The 26,404-nt window shown below is 42.5% G+C and overlaps 1 protein-coding gene across 5 annotated transcripts in view; it reads right to left on the bottom strand.

Annotated features, from left to right (window-relative positions):
• LOC110530670 (WASH complex subunit 2) overlaps window positions 1-26,404 on the bottom strand; it is a 34,481-nt gene that overhangs the window by 4,548 nt on the left and 3,529 nt on the right. For 2 of the 5 annotated variants that reach the window (XM_021613972.2, XM_021613904.2), the window contains exons 2-23: window positions 16,114-16,257; window positions 15,662-15,826; window positions 15,147-15,218; window positions 14,871-15,041; window positions 14,470-14,563; window positions 14,237-14,298; window positions 14,042-14,098; window positions 13,644-13,727; window positions 13,286-13,388; window positions 11,359-11,474; window positions 11,086-11,140; window positions 10,787-10,840; window positions 10,103-10,282; window positions 9,752-9,849; window positions 6,120-6,212; window positions 5,925-6,026; window positions 3,263-3,420; window positions 3,007-3,130; window positions 1,119-1,352; window positions 744-926; window positions 520-651; window positions 39-122 (exon numbers count right to left, since the gene is read on the bottom strand). In XM_021613972.2, coding sequence (XP_021469647.2) covers window positions 39-122; window positions 520-651; window positions 744-926; window positions 1,119-1,352; window positions 3,007-3,130; window positions 3,263-3,420; window positions 5,925-6,026; window positions 6,120-6,212; window positions 9,752-9,849; window positions 10,103-10,282; window positions 10,787-10,840; window positions 11,086-11,140; window positions 11,359-11,474; window positions 13,286-13,388; window positions 13,644-13,727; window positions 14,042-14,098; window positions 14,237-14,298; window positions 14,470-14,563; window positions 14,871-15,041; window positions 15,147-15,218; window positions 15,662-15,826; window positions 16,114-16,257 — 2,565 coding nt within the window. Of the gene's footprint in view, window positions 1-38; window positions 123-206; window positions 336-519; window positions 652-743; window positions 927-1,118; window positions 1,353-3,006; window positions 3,131-3,262; window positions 3,421-5,924; window positions 6,027-6,119; window positions 6,213-9,751; window positions 9,850-10,102; window positions 10,283-10,786; window positions 10,841-11,085; window positions 11,141-11,358; window positions 11,475-13,285; window positions 13,389-13,643; window positions 13,728-14,041; window positions 14,099-14,236; window positions 14,299-14,469; window positions 14,564-14,870; window positions 15,042-15,146; window positions 15,219-15,661; window positions 15,827-16,113; window positions 16,258-16,703; window positions 17,073-26,404 lie in introns of those variants that run through there. The other 3 variants (XM_036986996.1, XM_036986972.1, XM_021613913.2) reach the window with 3 other exon arrangements.

Genomic DNA, 26,404 nt, shown 5'->3' with positions numbered 1-26,404 from the left:
AAACCAGCCTTCGTAAGACTTTGTTTCATCAGCCTTACCTCACTCCCTGTGACTGGTTCTGTGACAGAAGGTTTTAGGGATGGCTCGTCTTTACCGGGTTTACTGGGCTTCGCCGATACTTTCTGAGGTCAAATGAAAGACAAGGACTGAGGGTGAAGTCATCAGTAAATGAATAAAGTTGTTATTGTATTGATTGAATAGGGTACCGGCTGAAGAGCTTTGGGATTGACAGAACTGAAGAGGTCATCTTCATTACTAAAAAGTGTTGGGGCTGCCGACCTCACTGAGCTGGGCCTGGACTTCACTGAGCTACTAGCATTACTGGGCCTGAACCTCTGAGACAGGAACACAGCACTTTATCACCAGGAATATCATAAGTACAATTAATCTATCACTAAAAGTAATAGCAGGTAGTACGCGTCAATGTGCATCCACCCTGGTCCTGGTGAGTGCAGGCTTTTGCGCTCGCCCAACACTAACACCTTTCCCATCTCACTGAGTGCGGTCCCTAGCACTCACCACAAACTTGTCAGGCGTGGCGAAGATGTCAACGTCAGGGTGGTTGTCTCTCTGCTGAGTGTGACTGAAGAGCAGTTCCTCATCCTGGAACACCCCGGTACTGCTCTTGGTATGAGGACGCTCCTCTGCAGGCTAACGCACAGACATAGGATTTACACACATATACAGACAGACGCAAGCACACAGGAATTGTAAGTAGTATGAATAAACAAACCCAGACAAACCTTTAGTGTGTTTATGGTAGCTGGTTTGCTAGGTATGGAGATGGGGACAGTCCAGTCAGCACCCTCCTCATCATCAAACAGACTGACGGTGTTCTTCTTCATTTTGGACTCCTTTTCCATGGGGGGCGGGCCCTCAGACAGGAAGTCATCACCATCCGTCTCGTCCAATGGGCTCTTAGTCTGCTTGTTAAGTGACAGGAATATATAAAGAGAGTCTGAGTACAGCACCTTACACTTAGGAGCAGGGCTCCATCTCAATTCACCTTTCCTCTCTCCTTACCTCAATCTCAACCATACTGGAAGAGAATGTCCAAGGTCCGTCCTAGATTTGAGCTTAGGGGGAACTTCTACCCTCAGCCTTATGTAGCGTCTCACCTTGGCTGCTCCCAGTCGGTCTCCCAGCACGTTGATCCCTCCAAACAGACTGACGGCCCCTACTGGCTTCTTCTTACTCTCACTGCACTCTAATAGAGAGGACAGGGGCTGTACCTCAGGACCCGTCGCTGCCCTCTCCTCTGCACGCCTCTTCTCCACTGGGGGAGGTGATGCCGTCACCTCAGGTTTGTCTGTGTGGACCCGTGAGAGGGCTGGGGAGGCCACAGCAGCAGCCTAGAGAACAGGGCAAGGGCACAGGAGACAAGGGGTGAATGACAAGTTGTTTAAAATTCAATAATACATACATATCACTGCAGGGATGTTACCACACATATTTCCATGAAGAGTACAACAAACATGAATAAAAATAGTACTTTACCAAAGAAACTATGAATAAAAACATTTTCATTCTATATTTGAATTGTTTTGAAATAATAGATAAGAGCCTACATCCAGTGCATTCAGAAAGTAATCAGACCCCTTGACTTATTCCACATTTTGTTAAGTAACAGCCGTATTCTAAAATGTATTACATTGGGAGGGTTTTCCTCATCAATCTACACAATATCCCATAATGACAAAGCAAAAACATGTTAAGAAAAAAAAAAAGGAAAAATGACATGTACAGAAGTATTCAGACCCTCAGTACTTTGTAGAAGCACCTTTGGCAGCGATTACAGCCTTGCGTCTTCTTGGGTATGACGCTACAAGTTTGGCACACCTGTATTTGGGGAGTTTCTCCCATTCTTCTCTGCAGATCCTCTCAAGCTCTGTCAGGTTGGATGGGGAGCGTTGCTGCACAGCTATTTCCAGGTCTCTCCAGAGAAGTTCAATTGGGTTCAAGTCCGGGCTCTGGCTGGGCCACTCAAGGACAATCAGAGACTTGTCCTGAAGCCACTTCTGCATTGTTTTGGCTGTGTGCTTTGAGTGGTTGTCCTGTTGGAAGGAGAACCATCTCACCAGTCTGAGGTCCTTAGCGATATGGAGCGGGTTTTCATGAAGGATCTTTTTTCCATTCATTTTTCTCTTGATCCTGACTAGTCTCCCAGTCCCTGCCGCTGAAAAACATCCACACAGCATGATGCTGCCACCACCATGTTTCACCGTAGGCATGGTACCAGGCTTCCTCCAGACTTGACGCTTGCATTCAGGCCAAAGAGTTCAATCTTGGTTTCATCAGACAAGATAATCTTGTTTCTCATTGTCTGAGAGTCTTTAGATGTCTTTTGGCAAACTCCAAGCGGGCTGTCATTTTCCTTTTACTGAGGAGTGGCTTCAGTCTGGCCACTCTACCATAAAGGCTTGATTGGTAGAGTGCTGCAGAGATGGTTGTCCTTCTGGAAGGTTCTCCCATCTCCAGAGGTACTCTGGAGCTCTGTCAGTGTGGTGAGTGTCTTTCCAAATCATCTCCAATCAATTGAATTTACCACAAGTGAACTCCAATCAAGTTGCAGACACATCTCAAGGATGATCAATGAAACAGGATGCACCTGAGCTCAATTTCAAGACTCATAGTAAAGGGTCTGAATACTTAAGTAAATTAGGTATTTTGGTTTATTTTTATATAAATTTGCAAACATTTCTAAAAACCTGTTATCACTTTCTCATCTAGGGGTATTGTGTGTAGATTGATGATGATTTTTATTGACTTAACCCATTTTAGAATAAGGCTGTAACATAACAAAATGTGGAAAAAGGGAAGGGGTCTGAACACTTTCCGAATGCACGGTATTACTGAATTCCATTGTTGCCTCGAAGGCTTTTCATCTTTAGGTTATTATTCATGTCAGTGGCTACTTCCCAAAATTGCAACCTATTCCCTATATAGTGCACTATATAGGGAACAGGGTGCCATTTATGACAGACAGAATCTGTAACCCAGGCTTACTTTAGGGTCAGCTAGAGTAGAGCTGTTGTTGATGGCTGGTGTGAAGACGAAGAGGGATCCCTTATCTTCACCATCCTCAGTCTCATCTTCAAACAGGAGAGACGCTCTCTGTGGCTTCTTCGGACTGCATCAACACAGACATTTACACCCATCAAAACACCACCAAGACCCTAACTAGGGATAGTGATTTCACTTCTTTTTTTTTAACACTACTCAAACATTTTAACGTCTCTTTTGTTGGGGATATAAAGTTTACCTCAACTCCTTGGTAGCAGCAAAGAGATCGTCATCATACTCATCGAACAGGCTGTCGAAAGGATCTGCTTTGACACTGCGTAGACGATAAGGGTTGCTATCACTGGACTTCATCCCTCCAGTCTTTCCTGCACTATGCTTGGAGCTCATCCAATGGTCCTGATGCAGACAGAATACAAAGGGTTAAATAGATAGCAGTTGTTGAATTATTAGCGACAACCTTCACTATCAAGCCCGGTTCAAAATCTACCCCTTGCCCCCTACCCTTCTGGTGTTTGCAGATTTGTAAGAGTAGGATGGTTGTAAGATATACAGTGCCTTGCGAAAGTATTCGGCCCCCTTGAACTTTGCGACCTTTTGCCACATTTCAGGCTTCAAACATAAAGATATAAAACTGTATTTTTTTGTGAAGAATCAACAACAAGTGGGACACAATCATGAAGTGGAACAACATTTATTGGATATTTCAAACTTTAACAAATCAAAAACTGAAAAATTGGGTGTGCAAAATTATTCAGCCCCCTTAAGTTAATACTTTGTAGCGCCACCTTTTGCTGCGATTACAGCTGTAAGTCGCTTGGGGTATGTCTCTATCAGTTTTGCACATCGAGAGACTGACATTTTTTCCCATTCCTCCTTGCAAAACAGCTCGAGCTCAGTGAGGTTGGATGGAGAGCATTTGTGAACAGCAGTTTTCAGTTCTTTCCACAGATTCTCGATTGGATTCAGATTGGATCATTGTCTTGTTGGAAGACAAATCTCCGTCCCAGGTCTTTTGCAGACTCCATCAGGTTTTCTTCCAGAATGGTCCTGTATTTGGCTCCATCCATCTTCCCATCAATTTGAACCATCTTCCCTGTCCCTGCTGAAGAAAAGCAGGCCCAAACCATGATGCTGCCACCACCATGTTTGACAGTGGGCATGGTGTGTTCAGGGTGATGAGCTGTGTTGCTTTTACGCCAAACATAACGTTTTGCAATGTTGCCAAAAAGTTCAATTTTGGTTTCATCTGACCAGAGCACCTTCTTCCACATGTTTGGTGTGTCTCCCAGGTGGCTTGTGGCAAACTTTAAACAACACTTTTTATGGATATCTTTAAGAAATGGCTTTCTTCTTGCCACTCTTCCATAAAGGCCAGATTTGTGCATTATACGACTGATTGTTGTCCTATGGACAGAGTCTCCCACCTCAGCTGTAGATCTCTGCAGTTCATCCAGAGTGATCATGGGCCTCTTGGCTGCATCTCTGATCAGTCTTCTCCTTGTATGAGCTGAAAGTTTAGAGGGACGGCCAGGTCTTGGTAGATTTGCAGTGGTCTGATACTCCTTCCATTTCAATATTATCGCTTGCACAGTGCTCCTTGGGATGTTTAAAGCTTGGGAAATCTTTTTGTATCCAAATCCGGCTTTAAACTTCTTCACAACAGTATCTCGGACCTGCCTGGTGTGTTCCTTGTTCTTCATGACGCTCTCTACGCTTTTAACAGACCTCTGAGACTATCACAGTGCAGGTGCATTTATACGGAGACTTGATTACACACAGGTGGATTGTATTTATCATCATTAGTCATTTAGGTCAACATTGGATCATTCAGAGATCCTCACTGAACTTCTGGAGAGAGTTTGCTGCACTGAAAGTAAAGGGGCTGAATAATTTTGCACGCCCAATTTTTCAGTTTTTGATTTGTTAAAAAAGTTTGAAATATCCAATAAATGTTGTTCCACTTCCTGATTGTGTCCCACTTGTTGTTGATTCTTCACAAAAAAATACAGTTTTATATCTTTATGTTTGAAGCCTGAAATGTGGCAAAAGGTCGCAAAGTTCAAGGGGGCCGAATACTTTCGCAAGGCACTGTATTTGAAGCTGTTCTGAGCCCATTGGATGGAGTTGCCATCACCATATTGGCTATGGGCAATTCCACAGTTACAGAGTGATGCAGAAACTCAGATCTTACACTTTAAAATATATGTCAAACAAAAACCAATGATTGAAAAGTTACGCAAACCATACAACCCTAAGCCCAAGGACAACAATTTCCACAGAAATTGTTACAAAAACTACATTTACTTGAAGAACAGTGCAGATGTAAAGTTTGGTAACAGAATGACGGTTTGTTCCATCTGTACTGTTCTTCAAGTAAATGTGTTTTTGTAAAATGTTCTGTGGAAACTGTTAAAAGTAGTCTTTGTGCATAGAGTTGTATGGTTTATAAAAATAAATATTTACACTACTGGTCAAAAGTTTTAGAACACCTACTATGCCAAGAGTGTGCAAAGCTGTCAAGGCAAAGGGTGGCTACTTTGAAGAATCTTAAATATGAAATATAGTTTGATTTGTTGAACACTTTTTTGGTTACTACACAATTCCATATGTGTTATTTCATAGTTTATATCTTCACTATTATTCTACAATGTAGAAAATAGTAAAAAAATAAAGAAAAAGCCTTGAATGAGGAGGTGTTGTAAAACCTTTGACCGGTAGTGTATATATATTTTTCTACAGAAATGATCACTCAGATACTGTGGAATTGCCCACACACCTGTCCAGTTATTTCAGATCTGTTAATACAAAAATGGGTAGTGGCTACAGAAGGAGGCATTCTTTTCTGAAAGGCTGTTGTTGAACTGAAGTTTATGTAGCAAGGTTCCGTTCCCTCCCATTACCGCGTCATCACTGAAGAGGGCACTAGAGACAGGTTTCTTGACTTGTGGTGTGGCATCTTCAGTTTGGCTTGATTTAGACTTCTTCGCAGACACAAACAGATCCTGCATAATGAAAGAAAGTGGTTAGATACGAAGAGGAAGGTACCAATTCATTATATTTTATGGGCCGATATCAGTCATAGCTCATTTTCTCACCTCATCCTCCTCGTCAACAAATATGGACAGAAGAGCTTTGCTCTGAAGTGTCGGTTCCGGCTTGGACTGACTCTTAGGGATGGTTGGACCTATCTGTAGAAAGACAGGGACAGAAAGTTGAGGTAAAATCTGTGAAACAAAGTGTGCTCCATGATCACCCCGAAAATTCTACAGGGTTCATACAGTGGCAAGTCAAATTCAAGGACTTAAGTACTTTTTCAATCACTAATATTTATTTTCAAGGACCATCAATCTGTAATTGTTCATATTATGTCATTGGGGCGGCAGGGTAGCCTAGTGGTTAGAGTGTTGGGCTAGTAATCGGAAGGTTGCAAGTTCAAATCCCCGAGCTGACAAGGTACAAATCTGTCGTTCTGCACCTGAACAGGCAGTTAATCCACTGTTCCTAGGCCGTCATTGAAAATAAGAATTTGTTCTTAACTGACTTGCCTAGTAAAAATAAATGTATCTAGACGCCACCAGATGGCAGTAAATGGAGGAACCCAATGAAGGGGGGGAAAAAGTAGTTTCATCACTACCTTACAAGTTCTACTCAATAATACGTTGTTTCACTACATACATGAGTGGTATGTCAGTACTGATGAGGTTCTAATTTGAGTAGTGATGAGCAGAGTTTTGCTACATGCCTACTGGTGAACACACATTACTACACAACTCCAGCTTAATGACTGTTGCCATCATCAGTGCAACATGTAATCATGATACCCAAGTCCCCTAAATCAATAACCATGATCACGTATCCAACTTAATATGTAGGTTGTTCACCCATTAATTCAAGGTTTATACAAATATGTCCGTTCAACAGAGAATTGCGTCAGAAAAACAGTAGTCTAACCCCCATGTCGCTACCATAGATGGTTTAAAAGTTAGACAATTTACTCTGAGAATCTAGCATGTTTAGAGTGAATGGAATGTCATCACAGGCATGATCAAAGTGGCCACTGCTCCATAGAACTCTGCTCCGCAGCAGAACATCACTAACAGGCCTCCCGAGCGGCACAGCGGTCTAAAGCACTGCTTCGCAGTGCTAGAGGCGGCATACAGATCCGGGTTTGATCCCGGGCTGTGTCACAGCCGGCTACGACCAGGAGACCCATGAGGCGTCCGGTGTCGTCCGGGATGTCCTTGTCCCATCCCGCTCTAGTGACTCCTTGTGGCAGGCCGGGCATTTGCAAACTGACTTCGGTCGCCAGTTGGACAGTGTTTCCTCCGACACATCGGTGCAGCTGGCTTCCAGGTTAAGCGAGCAGTGTGTCAAGAAGCAGTGCGGCTTGGCAGGGTCGTGTTCCGGAAGACGCATGGCTCTTGACCTTGGCCTCTCACGAGTCCGTACGAGAGTTGCAGCGATAGGACAATTGGATACCACGAAATTGTGGAGAAAAAGAGGTAAAAAGTCAACTAGTGGCTGCAGGTCAAACGAGTGGGAAAAATTGTCTTTTTCTAAATGAAATCTGCAGTATAAAAACAAAATAGGGACTAAATATGCATTTATTTACAAAGCTAACAGACATTTTTAATAACCACCCTCCATGAAGACAATATGTTCATGTTTTCGTTGTATATTTCTGAATCTTTCCCTTTAAATCGGCATAGAAATGCACCTCAACGCAGATTGGTATCAAGTTGATTTTGATTGGTCTAACTTGCAAAAACACCTCCAAATGCCAAATATGGAAGAGATAGAGATAGATCACTGACCATCTCGAATCCCACCGTACCTTCTCCGCTGTGCAATCTGGTTTCCGAGCCGGTCAGGGGTGTACCTCAGCCACGCTCAAGGTACTAAACGATATCATAACCGCCATCGATAAAAGACAGTACTGTGCAGCCGTCTTCATAGACCTTGCCAAGGCTTTCGACTCTGTCAATCACCGTATTCTTATCGGCAGACTCAGTAGCCTCGGTTTTTCGGATGACTGCCTTGCCTGGTTCACCAATTACTTTGCAGACAGAGTTCAGTGTGTCAAATCGGAGGGCATGCTGTCCGGTCCTCTGGCAGTCTCTATGGGGGTGCCACAGGGTTTAATTCTCGGGCCGACTCTTTTCTCTGTATATATCAATGATGTTTCTCATGCTGCGGGCGATTCCCTGATCCACCTCTACGCAGACGACACCATTCTATATACTTCCGGCCCGTCCTTGGACACTGTGCTATCTAACCTCCAAACCAGCTTCAATGCCATACAACTCATTCCGTGGCCTCCAACTGCTCTTAAACGCTAGTAAAACCAAATGCATGCTTTTCAACCGTTCGCTGCTTGCACCCGCACGCCTGACCAGCATCACCACCCTGGATGGTTCCGACCTTGAATATGTGGACATCTATAAGTACCTAGGTGTCTGGCTAGACTCTAAACTCTCCTTCCAGACTCATATCAAACATCTCCAATCGAAAATCAAATCAAGAGTCGGCTTTCTATTCAGCAACAAAGCCTCCTTCACTCACGCCGCCAAACTTACCCAGGTAAAACTGACTATCCTACCGATCCTCGACTTCGGCGATGTCATCTACAAAATTGCTTCCAACACTCTACTCAGCAAACTGGATGCAGTTTATCACAGTGCCATCCGTTTTGTCACTAAAGCACCTTATACCACCCACCACTGCGACTTGTATGCTCTAGTCGGCTGGCCCTCGCTACATATTCGTCGCCAGACCCACTGGCTCCAGGTCATCTACAAGTCCATGCTAGGTAAAGCTCCACCTTATCTCAGTTCACTGGTTACGATGGCAACACCCACCCGTAGCACGCGCTCCAGCAGGTGTATCTCACTGATCATCCCTAAAGCCAACACCTCATTTGGCCGCCTTTCGTTCCAGTTCTCTGCTGCCTGTGACTGGAACGAATTGCAAAAATCGCTGAAGTTGGAGACTTTTATCTCCCTCACCAACTTCAAACATCTGCTATCTGAGCAGCTAACCAATCGCTGCAGCTGTACATAGTCTATTGGTAAATAGCCCACCCATTTTCACCTACCTCATCCCCATACTGTTTTTATTTATTTATTTTTCTGCTCTTTTGCACACCAATATCTCTACCTGTACATAACCATCTGATCATTTATCACTCCAGTGTTAATCTGCATAATTGTAATTATTCGCCTACCTTCTCATGCCTTTTGCACACAATGTATATAGACTCCCCTTTTTTCTACTGTGTTATTGACTTGTTAATTGTTTACTCCATGTGTAACTCTGTGTTGTCTGTTCACACTGCTATGCCTTATCTTGGCCAGGTCGCAGTTGCAAATGAGAACTTGTTCTCAACTAGCCTACCTGGTGAAATAAAGGTGAATAAAATAAAAAAAATTTTTTTTAAAAGACCCAAGAGCAGCGCAGTCGAAACTAGCAACAGTCACAACAAACCAACATTCTTATTTCATCAACACTGTCAAGTATAAGTATACTAAAGTTAAATTGCAGAGAACAATGTAATGATTCATTGTGTGTGATTTATAATGACATGGGACAAAGAAAACCATGTTTTGACACAACTTTCATAGCATCCTCTTGAATTGCCCCGTTTTTCTCTACATTCTAAGGTAGTGAGCGGAGTCCCTATGATACAGTATAGGTAAAAACAATGCTCTGTACACGTGTGTATATTCACCTGTTCTTCCTCCTCCATCTCACTGAAGATGTCACCATCCTCATCACCTCCTCCAAACAGATCCACTGTCGTCTTCTGCTTGGGTTCCTCCTGTCCAGCTGAACACAGGTAACAACACATTATGAGTGTTTGTGCTAAAGACAGTTATAGTGTGGCAAGATCTAAGATGTGAAACTTACTGCATGAACAAAAATAAGGTGAACACTTGATTCACATACCTAAGAGTAACTGATGTATTGGCGTGATGTCAAAGTAAGATTTTCACTGATATTTTACGATCATTGATCTCAAAATGGGATCTCGCCCATCATGCTAGCGAGAGAGAGAGAGGTTACAGTTTGATTGACTTACCTGAGTTGGATTTATTAAGGCTTTCGCCGGTGAAGAAGTGATCCTCCTCATCGTCAAACAGCCCCCCTAAAGCGGTCTTTCTAGGGGCTGATGTCCGAGTCTTGATGGGTTTGACTAGACTGCCGTTCTCTCTACCCTCCACTGAGTCAGAGTCATTAGGAGTGCCAAACAGGCTGTTCTCTATGGGGAAAGAAGAGGACAGGATAGACTCGTCAGACAAAGTCTGGAGAGGATAAAATTGTCAATACCATCACAGAATTGTCAACATAGTACAGTAGACTGTCTGTGGTCATGTATTGTAATAGTATTTAGTATGTATTTAATCAATCCAATTCAGAAAGGCAGGACGGTATCTTCAGAGGCATTATGTTCTCAAGCCACAGAAAACTGTCTCTATCATTTGAGTAACTGTTATTACGGTTTAATCTTTGAAAGGCCTTGGTTGTCCTTAGGGCATGTTTCTATGCTCCCGAGTGGCGCAGCGGTCTAAGACACTGCATGTCAGTGCAAGAGGAGTCACTGCAGTCCCTGGTTCGAATCACATCCGGGCTTGATTGGGAGTCCCATAGGGCGGCGTACAGCGTCGTCCAGGTTTGGCCGGTGTAGGCCGTCATTGTAAATAAGATTTTGTTCTTAACTGACTTGCTAAATAAAGGTTAAATAAATACATACAAATTGTATTACCTGGGAAAATTGGAACAGCCCCTGAAGGAATCTTCGTAGCAGGCTTGACAAGTTCTGGCAGGAACACAAAGATCAAATGAATAAGGTAACCCACGACAAATAAATTATAAACAGTGACCACAGCCATTACACAAAATTAACAACATTCTCAATTCACTTACAAGAAAACATCCTGAAAAGGAAAGCAACCATCTAAACTTGCAGAACAAACAAAAATAAATGTTGATTGCAAAACATCTAGTGTGTCCTAATGAAAACATCCTTGGTGCTTCAACAGATGGTTGTATGGCTATTATTACCTGTGATCTTCTCCTCTGCTACAGGCTGTTTAGGTGGATCAGAGAACAGATCCCCCTGGACAACAAACATCATATTATCAGGGTCGCTATGGTTTCAGACAAAACTCATTTAATGTACTCTTCGGGAGCTTTCAAAAGGCTGTAGATTGATTTGATTCTTTGAACAGTTCACTTATTGATTTCTATCCATCATATTATGTGAAACAACAATGGGTAAGTAACATGTAAAAAGTAAGACATGGAAGCTACAAAGTGGCGTTCATGTGAGCCTACCTCATCAAACAGTCCTCTCCCTCCACTGAAGAGGCCCCCTTTTCCTCCAAACGGAGAGAAGTCCTCGTCCTCCATCTTGGGTGGCCCGAATAACTCCTCGCTGTCATCTTCATCAGCTACAACACAAACAGGTGTCAACAACAAGTCAAAACAAATACTGGTAAACACTGCAATGTCATGACATCTAATTCAGTCCCTTTGGAGCGAGACCGACTCCACTAATGCTCTTCTGACTGAAGTGCTATGAATTAACAGTTAGCTTAGCAGGTACAATATAATTGGATACATAGTGAGAGAGATTAGGTGCTTGTACACAATGCGCAGTAAAGAAGACTCTTAGATGAGTGAACTGCTGTCCTACCCAGTGGCCTCTCAGCCTTGGGCTCTTTCTTTGCTTTACTGTTCTTCTTACAGGATTCAGAGAAGTGACACGGGGAAGGAAACATGAGCATGCAGAAAGAACAATGATATGTAGTGAAACATCTATGTGCTGTTGTAATCTGCCAACATGATTTGCATTATGAAATCACATGTTGTAGTATGGCCTACATTATGTTCAAATGTACCAACTGAAAACACATCTTGGAACGTGTATGGAGCAAATAGTGGCCATAATAATCAAAACAGAGGACAGATACATGAATTTAGGTAGATTGTTATTGAGTGAAGTGTAGGATCATTAGTCTGGGTGCCAGACTGTGTTTCCGCATAGTCATATGGCATATCAAGATGTTATCCTATATTTTAAGCCTGAATTGAGAATTACAGTGGCCGGAAAAAAGTATATGTGAACCCTTTGGAATTACCTGGATTTCTGCATACATTGGTCATCAAATTTGATCAAATCTTCATCCAAGTCACAACAATAGACAAACAGTGTGCTTAAACTAATAAGAAAGGAGAAAAAAAGGCACAGCACACCAACATCAAAACCTCACCCAACTGTAAAGTATTGTGGAAGGAGCATCATGGTTTGGGGCTGCTTCGCTGACTCAGGCCTGGACTCCTTGCTATCATTGACGTAAAAATGAATTCCCAAGTTTATCAAGACATTCTGCAGGAGAATGTTAGGCTGTCTGCCAATTGAAGCTCAACATAAGTTGGGTGATGCAACAGGACAACGACCCAAAACAATTAAATCTTCAACAGAAGAAAATACGCCTTCTGGAGAGGTCCAGTCAGAGTACTGACCTCACCCCGATTGAGATGCTGTGGCATGACCTCAAGAGCGGTTCACAAACATCCTCAAGAATATTGCTTAACTGAAAGCGTTTTGTAAAGAGGAATGGTCCAAAATTCCTCCTGACCGTTGTGGAGGTCTGATCCGCAACTACAGAAAACGTTTGGTTGAGGTTACTGCTGCCAAATGAGGGTCAACTAGTTATTAAATCCAAGGGTTCACATACCTTTTCCACCCTGCACTGTTAGTTTACACAGCGTGTTCAATAAAGACATGAAAACGTATCATTGTTTGAGTGTTATCAGTTTAAGCAGACTGTGTTTGTATATTGTTGTGACCTAGATGAAGATCAGATCAAATTTTATGACCAATTTATGCAGAAATCCAGGTATTTCCAAAGGGTTTACGTACTTTTTCTTGCCACTGTAGATAAAAAATGCAAGCAATTGTCTGAGGATGGTGCTGGACCATCTGACATAAAAAGAAAAGGACATTCTGATGAAAATGCTTTAAATAAAAAGGGTAAAAATCCAGGCATGTCACATTACTGCAAAGACACAGGGCCATACGATCATATGGCGATAAGTTAGCTAAAGCAGAAACACACTGGTACCCAGGCTAGCATATGAGCTCATACAGTTAACCTTCATAGAAACCATGACATGTTTAACATAAACCAAAACATGGTGGAGGTGATAATGGACGTGCTGAATAGTTTGTAATTCAGGTCATATCAACCCAACATACATGTGCGATCTCCCTCTGGCTTGCTGATAGGTTCCCCTTTGATTCTGGCGGCCAGCTCATCAGCAAAGGATGATGGTCTTGGGTTCTGAATGTGACACAAAGACTTCCGTAAAAGAGAGGTGGAATAGAACATCAATATTCATGTAAGGGGACATGCAATTAACTACAAAAAATATTTCACATTTATGTCTACATTCAATAGCGGAGACATGACACAATCATTATGCTCCCTCAAGTCATAAAACAGATGTATTAGCAATGTTGACTTAGCTGGATAAAGGCTAGTTATATTTCAGAAATGATCTGTCCATCATATTATTAGTACCAGTCTCCATCAGCAAACCATAATCAAAAATACCTTTCTGTCATCATCATCTTCGTCTGATTCTCCGAATATGTCTGAATCTCCCTCCTCGTCCTCATCACTCAACATAGACAACTTCTGAAGGGGAAATCATTCAATGTCATCCATGAGGTTGCAAATAAAATCACAGTCCTCACTAAGGTGTAATCATTACCATCATCGCCATAAACATCAGCATGCTTATGGCCAGTGTCTAGAGTGTAGGTAGGATTCAATCAATCACACTTTTCTGTTGTGTTTCATCATTGATTAAATTGGCAAATACCTCAATCATCCCTTGTCAGAATTGTGCACACAGCGATACAATCCTGTACGTTGTTATTGTTATCACAGATATCAACTAACTCTGGGTTTGATCCTCGACCCTGACAGTCAGTGAAATTGACCTTCACCTTATTCTTAATGGTGCCTGGCCCCTCCTCATCCTGGTCGAAGTCATCGTCTGATTGCTGTTCACATAAACACCACAGGGATAATACAGTTATCTAAATCAAATTGTCAGTATTTTCAACTTATTTTGAGGATAACAATAATGCCAACTTCACACTTAAAAAACATTGACTCTTTCTGGATGAAAAAAGATTTACGTTAGCATCTTTGCCATCTTCGCTCACAATGACGGTGTCGCGATCACTGTCGACTGACATTTCTGTGAAGTAAAGAACGACATCAGTTTCACTTTCTCTCTGAGAAACACGGCTAATGTTAGACGAGAAACACTATGCTTGGAAGAGTGTTGAACACGAAGAATATAAACATGCCAAGAATACACACACTTTCCTTCAGTAGAAAGAGTACATGAAGAACAGAGGTGATCTACCTTCACTGGAGAGGTCTCCCAGTCCAACGTCTTCTTGCCCCATAAAGAGCTGAGAGCCAATCAGATATGGTAAAGGCCTGTCCACATACAGGTCCTTCAAACAGAGAGAGGTGGGTTAGAGAAGGAAAGAAGGGGAGGAAGCAGTCAGAGAAAACGTTATTGGTCAATACGGGCAGAATCATTCAAATGATAGTCAACAAAAAATAAACGTGTACATCAGTTGTCAAAGTGCTTAACCTGTCCTACACCCCAAAGACAAATCAAAAACAGTGGCATGGAAACATTGGCCATCCTCCCTAGACTAGACTGGGCAGGTACCACTCCTAACGTGATATCTGGAGGCGTGAATAACTTGAATTCTCTCTCTAATCCTGTATGTTTCCAGATGATTCCAAACTCACCTTGGGCTCCAGTATGGGCTCCACTCTGTCTGTGGCCTCCTCGTCCTCCGAGTCAGAGTTTCCTGCCTTTACGTCTAGCTGCTCAAATGCAGAGTCCAGCACCATCAGACCGTAGTTCACTGCTTCCTGGACCTTAGGAATCAGCTGGGCTTCCTTCTGCTCACGAGTCTTCTAATGCGGGGTAATTGAATTTAACTATCCCCGGGGAGGAACTCGCGTTGTCACAGTGCTATACATGTCACAGCACATCAAGGAAGGAGTAGGTAGATGATTTACCTGCTCAGGCAGTCTCTCCAAGGCCTCAGGCTTTGGCACCGCCTCCTCCTCCACCTCCTCATCATACACTCTCTGATGAGGTCAACAAACACAAATATCAATAACACATCACACAATCAATACAAGAAGAATGAGTTAGAATCTATCAATGTAACACAGCACCTTGTGATAGTGAACAAAAAGAGGCGGCACCATGAGCAAGCAGATCATTAAACACAAGAGTCATCAGTTCCTCATAGTTCTGTACCGTGTAGCACGATTAATATTTTCTTAATTTTGTTAAATGCTTGTGAAGTTTCAAAATATCTGGGAAATGTAAAATACGGCACAACCATCCTCTAAAGAAGAACGGCACAAAGCTCAACAGAGGAACAGACATTGAAGCAAAACAAAGTACATCTGGATTACATATTAGACAAATCAAGGACAGGTAGTCCTTCCCCTGTTTCAGTCCGTTTTCTTCCATTAAAATGCTCTAATGAAGACGACCATTGTATTTCCAGTCCACAACGTACGTTTTCAATGAATTGTGTGTTGGAGAGCATGAGGAAATGGTTGAATACGGTGTGCATGCAACAGTCTGTGGCCTTGGTGTCTCTGATCAGTCCATCCAGCTGCTTCTCTATCTCATGAGTCTTTGACAGCATCCTCTGGGAGAAGTCTTGCAGGAACAGGAAGAGCTGTGGAGGAGGGGATACCAACAACTGTTTAATCTTCATCTATTCAACAGTGTATCTGATTGTTCAGTAACGGACGTTGTCTTTGCCACAGCGAAAAGGATAGTTAATCTGTTGCATTGCTGTTTACAACGCTATGTGAATGCTCTACCCATAACATGTAGAGTTAGAGACTGAGAGCCTGCCTGCCAGTCTGTTTCAGCCACCAGACGATACACTGTTAAATGCATTAGAAACAGCTGGTTATTCAGAAACTGAATAATAACTTGGAGATAATAACCAAAGCCTACTCCTGAGTCTGCAGCCAGGGACCAGTTGGCGCTGGTCTGTCGCATCTCTTCCAAGGTCCAGAGTCTCTCCCACACCTGGCCATCCTTCCCTGTGTGATTGCTCTTGCTGGGGACATTTGCCATGCCAACCGGCAACCCGCTCATCTGAAACAATATTGAAGGATTTATTCAGTGGGAATAACCTGGAGAAAACATTTCAAACGGGCGTTCAGCATGGACAATAACGATTTAAAAGTTATCTACTGTTTAGTGCAAACTGAACGCCATCCATTACCTGATTTGTAAAAAATAAACCCAAATTATATAATTTAGGTAGTAACACAGGCATGTGGTTGGCAAATGCGAGCCAGATTAGCTAGCTAGTTTGGTACCCTAGTTAGCAAGCAAACTAGTTTTCGAACATTGTAGGTGCAATGCTTCATTAGGAAGTCGCAAGCTTTCGCAAAATTGCATTTGGAATGTTAGCTAGGTATAGGACGTTAGTTAGTTGAATAAATGTTGATGCACTGCCAGAGACTGGCTGGCTAGCTAGGCAATGATTCATTGAGAGCATACTCTCGCACTTTAAGGGATATTTTTACTAAACTCACCTTAGTAACTGTTGTAAAAACTGTTGTCCACGTTAGTGAAATATGAGCCCCAAAAGTCGTAAAAAGAGACTCGATTATGCTAAACTCAGCCGTTCCTCAATGAGCTTCTGACAGGTCGGCCATATTCTGTCTGGAGGCAATCAGCTGACGGCAGTCACCTGACTCAATGCAACGTTACCACATCAAATTGGCTATAGTAATCAATACATACAGGTCTTTGTTTGTATGATATGTAATGTATGTTGAATGCATTGTCATGTTATTGAATTGCATGCAGTTTTCCTTAGCTAGAATTGTTCATTTATTTACTCTAGGCCTAGTCTAATCTTTTGAGAAACACTGCAGTTCATTCATTTTTGTGGACTTTCTACCTCTGACGTCACCCCATTGAAGTTGACGATTCAAACTGTCCAAGGTTAAGGTTAGGTAAGGGTTACGGGTAAGGGTAGGAGTTTGTATAGAGACGTCCCAATGATAACGTCTCAAGGTTAAATAAAAGTTAAATTCAATAAAAAATAACCTTTGGTTGTCACTAGTTATCACAAGCACAAAGTCGAAATTGGCTATTTGGTTAAAATGTATGAATAAAAAAACGAGATTTTTGGCCTTTAAGGTTAGGCATTTTTATTTATTTATTTCCCCTTTATTTAACCAGGTAGGCTAGTTGAGAACAAGTTCTCATTTGCAACTGCGACCTGGCCAAGATAAAGCAACGCAGTTCGACACAACTGACTGAAGAGTGGTACTCAGTGATGTGTTACAGTAGCCCCAAACATAATGCTTTATATTCAGAACATACTGTTACTCCGTACAGGCTTCCTTCTTTTTACTCTGTCTTTTATATTAGTATTGTGGAGTAACTGCAATGTTGTTGATCCATCCTCAGTTTTCTCCTATCACAGCCATTAAAAAAGGATCTGACCCTTTTTTTCAATTTTCACCTAAAATGACATGACTCAAAATCACCCAAATCTAACTGCCTGTAGCTCAGAACATGAAGCAAGGATATGCAGATTCTTGATACCATTTGAAAGGAAACACTTTGAAGTTTGTGGAAATGTGAAGTTATGTAGGAGAATATGACACATTTAATCTTGTAAAAGACAATACAAAGAAAAAACACGTGTTTTTTTTGTACCATAATCTTTGAAATGCAAGAGAAAGGCCATAATGTATTATTCCAGCCCAGGCGCAAATTTGGATTTTGGCCACTAGATGGCAGCAGTGTATGTGCAAAGGTTTAGACTAATCCAATGAAACATTGCATATTTGTTCAAAATGTTGTATCAAGATTACCCAAATGTGCCTAATTTGTTTATTAATACATTTTCAAGTTCATAATTGTGCACTCTTATCAAACAATAGCATGTTATTCTTTCTTATTTATTGACTCAAGAGATTTCATTTCTAAAAACATAATTTCACTTTCACATTTATTGTCACGCCTACTCCTGCTCCCCGCTCCAGCGCTCGACGTCGCCGGTCTACTAACCACCTGTCACGTTTGTTGTAAGGAAGAGACCAAGGTGCAGCGTTGTATGCGTACATTCTTTATTTAAGAATGAACACTGAACAAACTAACAAAATAACAAAACGAACCGTGACGCTAATATGAGTAGTGCAGACAGGCAACTAAACATAGAACAAAAACCCACAAACACAAAAGGGCAAATGGCCACCTAAATATAATCCCCAATCAGAGACAACGATAAAGAGCTGCCTCTGATTGGGAACCATATCAGGCCACCATAGACATATAACCTAGACCTACAAACGCACACCTGCTCCCCATCGTTACACACACCGGGACCTCATTATCACCTTGATTACTCTACCTTTATTTAGCCCTCAGTAGCCTCAGTCATCAAGCAGTATCGGTTTTGTTCACGTTCTGTACACTTCTCCTGTTTATCTTCATGATTCTCATTATTAAACTCACCTGCATCCTGACTCCCAGCGTATACGTCACAATTATGGGAGTTTGTGTCTAGATCAGAGACCCAAAATCTCAATTTAATGTGGAAAATGTACTTTATTTTATTTATTTTTTTGTGGTATCCGATTGGTAGTTACAGTCTTGTCTCATCACTGCAAATCCCGTACGGACTCGGGAGAGGCGAAGGTCGAGAGCCATGAGTCCTCCGAAACACAACCCAACCAAGCCGCATTGCATCTTGACACAATGCCCACTTAGACCAGAAGCCAGCCGCACCAATATGAGATAGAACAAGGTCCTCCCTGCCGGCCAAACCCTCCACTAACCCGGACGAACTCGAACCCAGAATCTCTAGTGGGACAGCTAGCACTGCGATGCGGTGACTTAGACCACTGCGCCACTCAGGATGCCCTAGTGTGAATACTTTCTGAAGGCACTATAGCAGCAAGAGGTAAGGGTTACCTAGCGGTGTATGCACCCACTCCACTAGGGGCCTGGCAGTGTTTTGGGCATTGTTTAAAGGGTTAACTATAGGAGATATTTGTGCTGCGGCGAGTTGGGCATAATTTTTGTGATGTTTTATCGCTCGGATGTCACTGCTCCAAGTGTGCATACAGCTGGTACAGGGGAAAGTCACGAGGCAGTGTGCCGCAATACCCAGACTGCCGCATCTGGCAGGGTCAGGTCTGGGCGGTCTGCCATGGGCTGCCTCATTTAGTATCAGTTAGGGTTGGCTTTGGCAGGATTATATTTCCCCTTAGTATGTTGTACCCAATTCGACTGACTGAAAGGGAACGTATAACGTTATGACTATAACTACTGTTCCCTGAAGAAGAGAAATGAGGTACAACACCTGTTTGGCCCCGAGCCACCTCTACCTGGGCTCGGTGAAGAGCGGTATTAAATTGAAGGAATGAATCCGAACCTCGCGCTTATCACCTGTGCAAGGCGGGGCTTCCAGCGAGATGCGGATTTCATTGGCTGCTTCTACTTTTCCAGCACCATTTCTACTTCAACATTTCAACATAAACTAATCACCTATGCTTAGTCTAATACTGTGACAACTAAAATATACCAAAAACGATCTAGTCCAATCAACCTAAGCTAAATATGATGTGGCTGTCCATGGTACTGATGTGTGTGTGTGTGTGTGTGTGTGTGTGTGTGTGTGCGCGCACGTGCATGCAAGTAGAAAAAATATCACTCTACTTATAGAGAAACGCCAATGCCATCCTCCTCTTTCGTGTTGCCTAAATGGTCTATGACTCTGTCACTACAGTACACGCTTTTTATTTGCTCCCTAGCCTAACTTCCTTTCATGGGCAACGATACGCCAGGCCAGCTAGTTAAAATTAGCATAGTACATCTAGCTACATGTTGACATCCATCCTCTCAGGCCAGGGGCACAATGAATGTATGAATTTATGGTTGGATCAGAATTGTCGTTATAATAATTGGCCAGTACTGAGAATTAAGTAAAACCAGAAGTCCAAATCCTTATCTCCATCCATGGCAATTGTTTTGCTAGCTAGCCACCGGAGGGCAACAACAAACCTAGATGCAACAATTCAAGTTTTTTTCTCTCAATAATGGTGATTGGCTTGCGATCTGATTTGCCTGAAGCCAAATCCAAACTAACTTCCCTTGACACTTTCTTTTGGTGCACCAGGACCATTCACAGCTGAGCTCACTCTGTTTAGCTCAACGCTGATTGGCTATTATTTTATTTTTCAAATTATCAAGGGAGGCCAAATGCTAACTGGCTTCCCTTACATTCAATGCTACGGGCGGCAACAATGTCATGCTCTTTCTACCCAGACAGAATCAGATAGATGGCCTACACATACAGAGACAGAGGGGCACTGTATCACTCTCTCTGATGATTTCTCTGGTGAGATACATTCAGCCACCTGCTAATTGAAGGAAATGTATTAAATGTATTAAATGTATTAAAACACACAGAGACGAAAGATAGGGGGGTGCACCTGCAGTCCACAATCAGCTCCTTGGTCTTACTGACGTTGAGGGAGAGGTTGTTGTCACGACACCACACTGCCAGGTCACTGACCTCCTCCCTGTAGGCTGTCCAATCATTGCCAGTGATCAGGGTTCTAAGCTTGGTGAAGCATTAGATTCTTGGGAACAGGAATGACGGTGGTCAGCTTAATACGTGGGGATTATAGACTGGGACAAGGAGAGACTGAAAATGACTGTGAATATGTCTGCCAGCTGTTCTGCGCATGTTCTGAGAATGTACCCTGGAATACTGTGAGGCCCCATGGCCCTGTGATTAAAGACCTTACTCAATTCAGCCTCAGAGAGCGAGATCACCCAGTCCTCTGGGTTGGTGGGGGCCCTTACCCTCAGTGGTGTAAAGTACTTAAGTAAAAATACTTTAAAGTACTACTTGCAATAAGTCGTTTTTTGGGGGGTATCTACTTTACTATTCATATTTTTGACAACGTTTACTTTTACTTCACTACATTCCGAAAGAAAATATTGTACTTTGTATTCCAATTTCATTGACACCCAAAATAACTTGTTACATTTCGCATGCTTAGCAGGACAGTAAAATGTTCCAATTCCCATCAAGAGAACAACCCTTGTCATCTCTACTGCATCTGATCTGGCAGACTCACTAAACACAAATGCTTCATTTTTAAATGATGTCTGTGTGTTGGAGATAGCCCCTGACTAGCCGTAAAAAAAATAATGGTGTCTGGTTTGCTTAATATAAGGTATTTGAAATGATTTAAACTTTTACTTTTGATACTTAAGTATATTTCAAACCAAATACTTTTAGATTTTTACTAGTAGTATTTTACTGGATGACTCACTAACTTGAGTCATTTTCTATTAAGGTATCTTTACTTTTAGTCAAGTATGACAATTAGGTCCTTTTTCCACCAATGCTTGTGCATGGCACGGCGTTGTTGTTGTAGAAGCGTGCATAAAATGCATTGAGTTCGTCTGGTGGAGGAATCGTTGGGCAGATTATGGCTGGGTTTTTCTTTGTAATCTGTAATGGACTGTATCCCCTGCCTTATGTTGCGGGCTTCTTAGCCTGTGTAATATGATTCCACCTTATTCCTATATTGTCCTTTTGCTCATTTGATGACCCTGCGGAGGTCGTAGTGGGACTTCTTGTACTTATTCCTGTCTTCGGCTGTAGCCTCAGGGTTGACTGTGAAAGCTTTGTGTGCCGTAGCACTGTCCTTGTCACGATCGAGTGTAGAGACGGAGAAGGCGCAGCGTGAATGGAGTTCCACATCTTTATTATGTGAAACTTAAAACAAAACAAGAAACAAACAACGACCGTGCAGTACTGAGGTGCAACATGCACTGACTCAAAAACAAGATCCCACAAAAAACCAGTGGGGAAATGGCTGCCTAAATATGATCCCCAATCAGAGACAACGATAAACAGCTGCCTCTGATTGGGAACCATACCAGGCCATTATAGACATAAAACAATCTAGATAACCCACCTTAGTCACACCCTAACCTAACCAACAGAGAATAAAAGGCTCTCTATGGCCAGGGCGTGACAGTACCCTCCCCCCCCCAAAATTGGGGCTGTCTTTTGGGCTTTCCATGTGGCCGCGAACCCCGGCATCGTCGCTGTCTTCCCTTCTCTCCTTGCGTCTGTTTCCACGGAAGACTTTCATCTCCTGCCATAATTCCTCCCAAGTCCAGGATGTCTTCTCCTCCTTTATCTCCTCCCAAGCCCAGGATACCTTCTCCACCTGGGCACGCTGCTTGGTCCAGTTGTGGTGGGATCTTCTTTCTTTGAAGCATACTCGGACCAATGTGCAGCGTGCTGAGTTCCACATCTTTATTTTTGTGAAACTTACAAAACAAAACAAAAACGGACAACGACCGTGCAGTACTGAGGTGCAACATGCATTGACTCAAAAACAAGATCCCACAAAAAAACAGTGGGGAAATGGCTGCCTAAATATGATCCCCAATCAGAGACAATGATAAACAGCTGCCTCTGATTGGGAACCATACCAGGCCAACATAGACATAAAACAACCTAGATAACCCACCCTAGTCACACCCTGACCTAAGCAACATAGAGAATAAAAGGCTCTCTATGGTCAGGGCGTGACAATCCTTTAGTTTAGCGTCAGCCTTTGTGTTAATCCAGGGCTTTTGATTGGGGAAGCAGCAAACCTTCACTGTGGGGCCAACTTCACCGATACATTTCCTAATGAAGCCAGCGACAGTGGTGGTTCAATATTATCGGCGGAGTCTCTGAACATATTTCAATTAGCGCTAGCAAAGCAGTCCTGTAGAGTAATTTCTGATTCTGATTACCATTTCTCAATGTAGTGAATCACGGGTACTTCCTGTTTGAGCTTCTGCTTGGAAACAGGAGTACGGAGTCATGATCTGATTTGCAGAATGGGGGACGAGAGAGGGCCCCGTTTGCTTGATTGTGGGTAGAGTCTCAGGGGTGTAGGACTTTATTGTCCCTAGTGGCAAAGGAGATGTGTTGGGCATCACGTGTCTTAATGACACAGAATTAAAACCACCAGCAACAAGAAAAGCAGTCTCTGGGTGCAAGTTTTCCTGCTTGTTTAAAGCCTTGTACAGTTTGTTAAGTGCCAGCTTGTTATTTTTCTTGTCCTGAGGTGGAATGTATACAACAGTCACAATAGCTGAGAAGAGCCGTCAGCACCGGGAACATGAAGCTGACCACTGCCATTACTACAGCGGTCACAAGAGAGATTAATCAACTTGGGGTTCGTTTTCAACACTCCTCAGCCTCAAGCTCAACCTCAAAGACAAGTTTAGTCACAGCCATTCATACACAGACACACGACAACTCTACACCGTCAAGCCATACTTAATGTATATACAACAACAGGTATACAGAGAACCAGCAGTGTTTGTGACTTTGAAACATATAGTCCCCCTGCTGTTTTGAGACTGGACCAGTATCTGCTGAGAGCAATCCCCAGAATAGGTTGAGAACTGACCTTTGCAAGGTAGATGCATTTGCCTGTATGAAACCCAAACTACAACTGAACAAAATGCAGTCCTAGCAGTTGAACTTCACCCCTGGTGATCTCTTGAATAAAACTCTTACAGCATTCTTAAACCAGACCTGTGGTAAAGCACTCCTAATTAACACAGAGCTGCTTTCTACACGTGAAGCTCTGGCAGACCACCTGCGAGTCCTAGTCTAGAAACATCTGTCAAGAAGATCTCAAAGATGCAACAATATCAAAATCAAACTGAGACAACTGGCCAAATCCAGACAGGACAGAATCACTGCCAGCATACTGACAGAGGCCATCTACCTCCACTTTGTCCACATAGTTCCTTCAAATCAGATGTCCTTCTGGCAGACCAGGAGATGTACATGTACAGTTGAAGTCGGAAATGTACATTCACTTTGGTTGGAGTCATTAAAACTCATTTTTCAACCACTCCGCAAATGTCTTGTTAACAAACTATAGTTTTGGCAAGTCGGTTAGGACATCTACTTTGTGCATGGCTTCTTATGGATCAAATCCCGTTATCGGGATCAATTTGACAACATCCGGTGAAATGGCAGAGCGCCAAATTCAAACAAAATTATTAGAAATATTTAACTTTCATACAATCACAATACACCAAAATAAAGCTTAACTTCTTGTTAATCCAGCCACCGTGTCAGATTTCAAAAAGGCTTTAGGGCGAAAGCAAACCATGCCATTATCTGAGGACAGCACCCCATCAAACAAACACATGACAATCATATTTCAACCCACCAGGCGCAACACAAAACTCAGAAATAACGATATAATTCATGCCTTACCTTTGAGGATCTTCTTCTGTTGGCACTCCAATATGTCCCATAAACATCACAAATGGTCCTGTTGTTAGAATAATTCCGTCGTTATATCCCCAAAATGTCAATTTATTTGGTGCGTTTAATTCAGAAAAACACCGGTTCCAACTCGCCCAACATGACTAAAAGTATCTAATAAATTACCTGTAATCTTGATCCAAACATTTCAAACAACTTTCCTAATCCAACTTTAGGTATTTTAAAATGTAAATAATCAATCAAATTTAAGACGAGATAAACTGTGTTCAATAGCGGATAAAATGAAAGTGGGGTGAACTCCAGGTCACGCACCCCAAACAAAACAGTCCACTTGGCTATACACCCAGAAAGGAAAGGGCTACTTCTTCATTACTCAAAGGAAAAACCTCAACCAATTTCTAAAGACTGTTGACATCTAGTGGAAGCCATAGGAACTGCAAGCATATTTCTATTAAAACAGGCTTGCCATAGAAAACTAGTGGAAAACAGATTGACCTGTCTGTTATACTCACAGACATTACTCAAACAGTTTTAGAAACTTCAGAGTGTTTTCTATCCTGACTCAGTTACACCAGCTCTGTCAGGAGGAATGGGCCAAAATTCCCCCAACTGTGGGAAGCTTGTGGAAGGCTACGCAAAATGTTTCACCCAAGTTAAACAATTTAAAGGCAATGCTACCAAATACTAATTGAGTGTATATAAACTTCTGACCCACTGGGACTGTGATAAAATAAAGTGGTTATCCTAACTGACCTACGACAGGGAAATCGTACTAGGATTAAATGTCAAGAATTGTGAAAGACTGAGTTTAAATGTATTTGGTGTGAGGTGTATGTAAACTTCCGACTTCAACTGTACATGTTGACTGCATGAACTTTAGAAAAACCATGTGATCAAGTCTCCTTCAAGTCGGCTTCTCACTAACTATGCAGCCATCGCCTGGCTAGTGGGAGCATTATTTGTCAACTAATCATTCCGTCTTAACCCCCAAAATATATACACTGTATAGCACTTGACAAAATTGTGTTTGGTATGCAGTGGCAACCTATAAAACTGTTCAGTCTTAATATGCTGTAGCCTGGGTGCGTGCTTGTGTGTGTGTGTGTGTGTGTGTGTCAGAGAGAGAATGAGTGAGATTGTCAACTAAATTAAATGCAAATGGCTTTCAGAACAATTCAAATAAACTCCAAACTATATCCAGTAACAGTCCTTGAACCTTCATAACAATGGCAACTTTGTCTTTATTTACATTGAAGATCAGCCCAAGGTATCTGAATATTGGGAAAAGATGGTTCCCATCCCGATCCTGTTGGGGGTGGCCCATAGGCCCATAGGCATCAATGCATTAGCAGCTTGGTCTAGTCTGCTTATTTCATTATCTGCATTCATTCACCCATCTTTGTGTAATCAGTACTATGTTCCAGCAGAGGGCAGCAGTTCAGCAGTCTTTGGTTAAACTAGTCCATAATTTGTTAGTTGCTGTCTGCCACAGAGAGGCATGTTTACATAATCAGCAGTAGGAAGTCAGTTAAAGACAGTCTTATTTAGATTTGATTGGAAAGAAAGCAGATAATGGGCAGGATGTTCATCCAGCGAGAGAGACTATCCCTGACCTAGTCTATAGAGACTACCCTGACCTAGTCTATAGAGACTACCTCTGACCTAGTCGATAGAGACTACCCCTGACCTAGTCGATAGACTACCCTTGACCTAGTCTACAGACTAACCCTGACCTAGTCTACAGACTAACCCTGACCAAGTCTATAGAGACTACCCCTGACCTAGTCTATATAGACTACCCCTGACCTAGTCTAAAGAGACTACCCCTGACCTAGTCTATAGAGACTACCCCTGACCTAGTCTATAGAGACTACCCCTGACCTAGTCTATAGAGACTACCCCTGACCTAGTCTAAAGACTAACTCTGACCTAGTCTACAGA

This window comes from Oncorhynchus mykiss, chromosome 1, assembly GCF_013265735.2.
Source record: "Oncorhynchus mykiss isolate Arlee chromosome 1, USDA_OmykA_1.1, whole genome shotgun sequence".
In the NCBI taxonomy this organism is placed as follows: Eukaryota; Metazoa; Chordata; class Actinopteri; order Salmoniformes; family Salmonidae; genus Oncorhynchus; species Oncorhynchus mykiss.
This window is presented reverse-complemented; position numbering and strand designations above follow the sequence as displayed.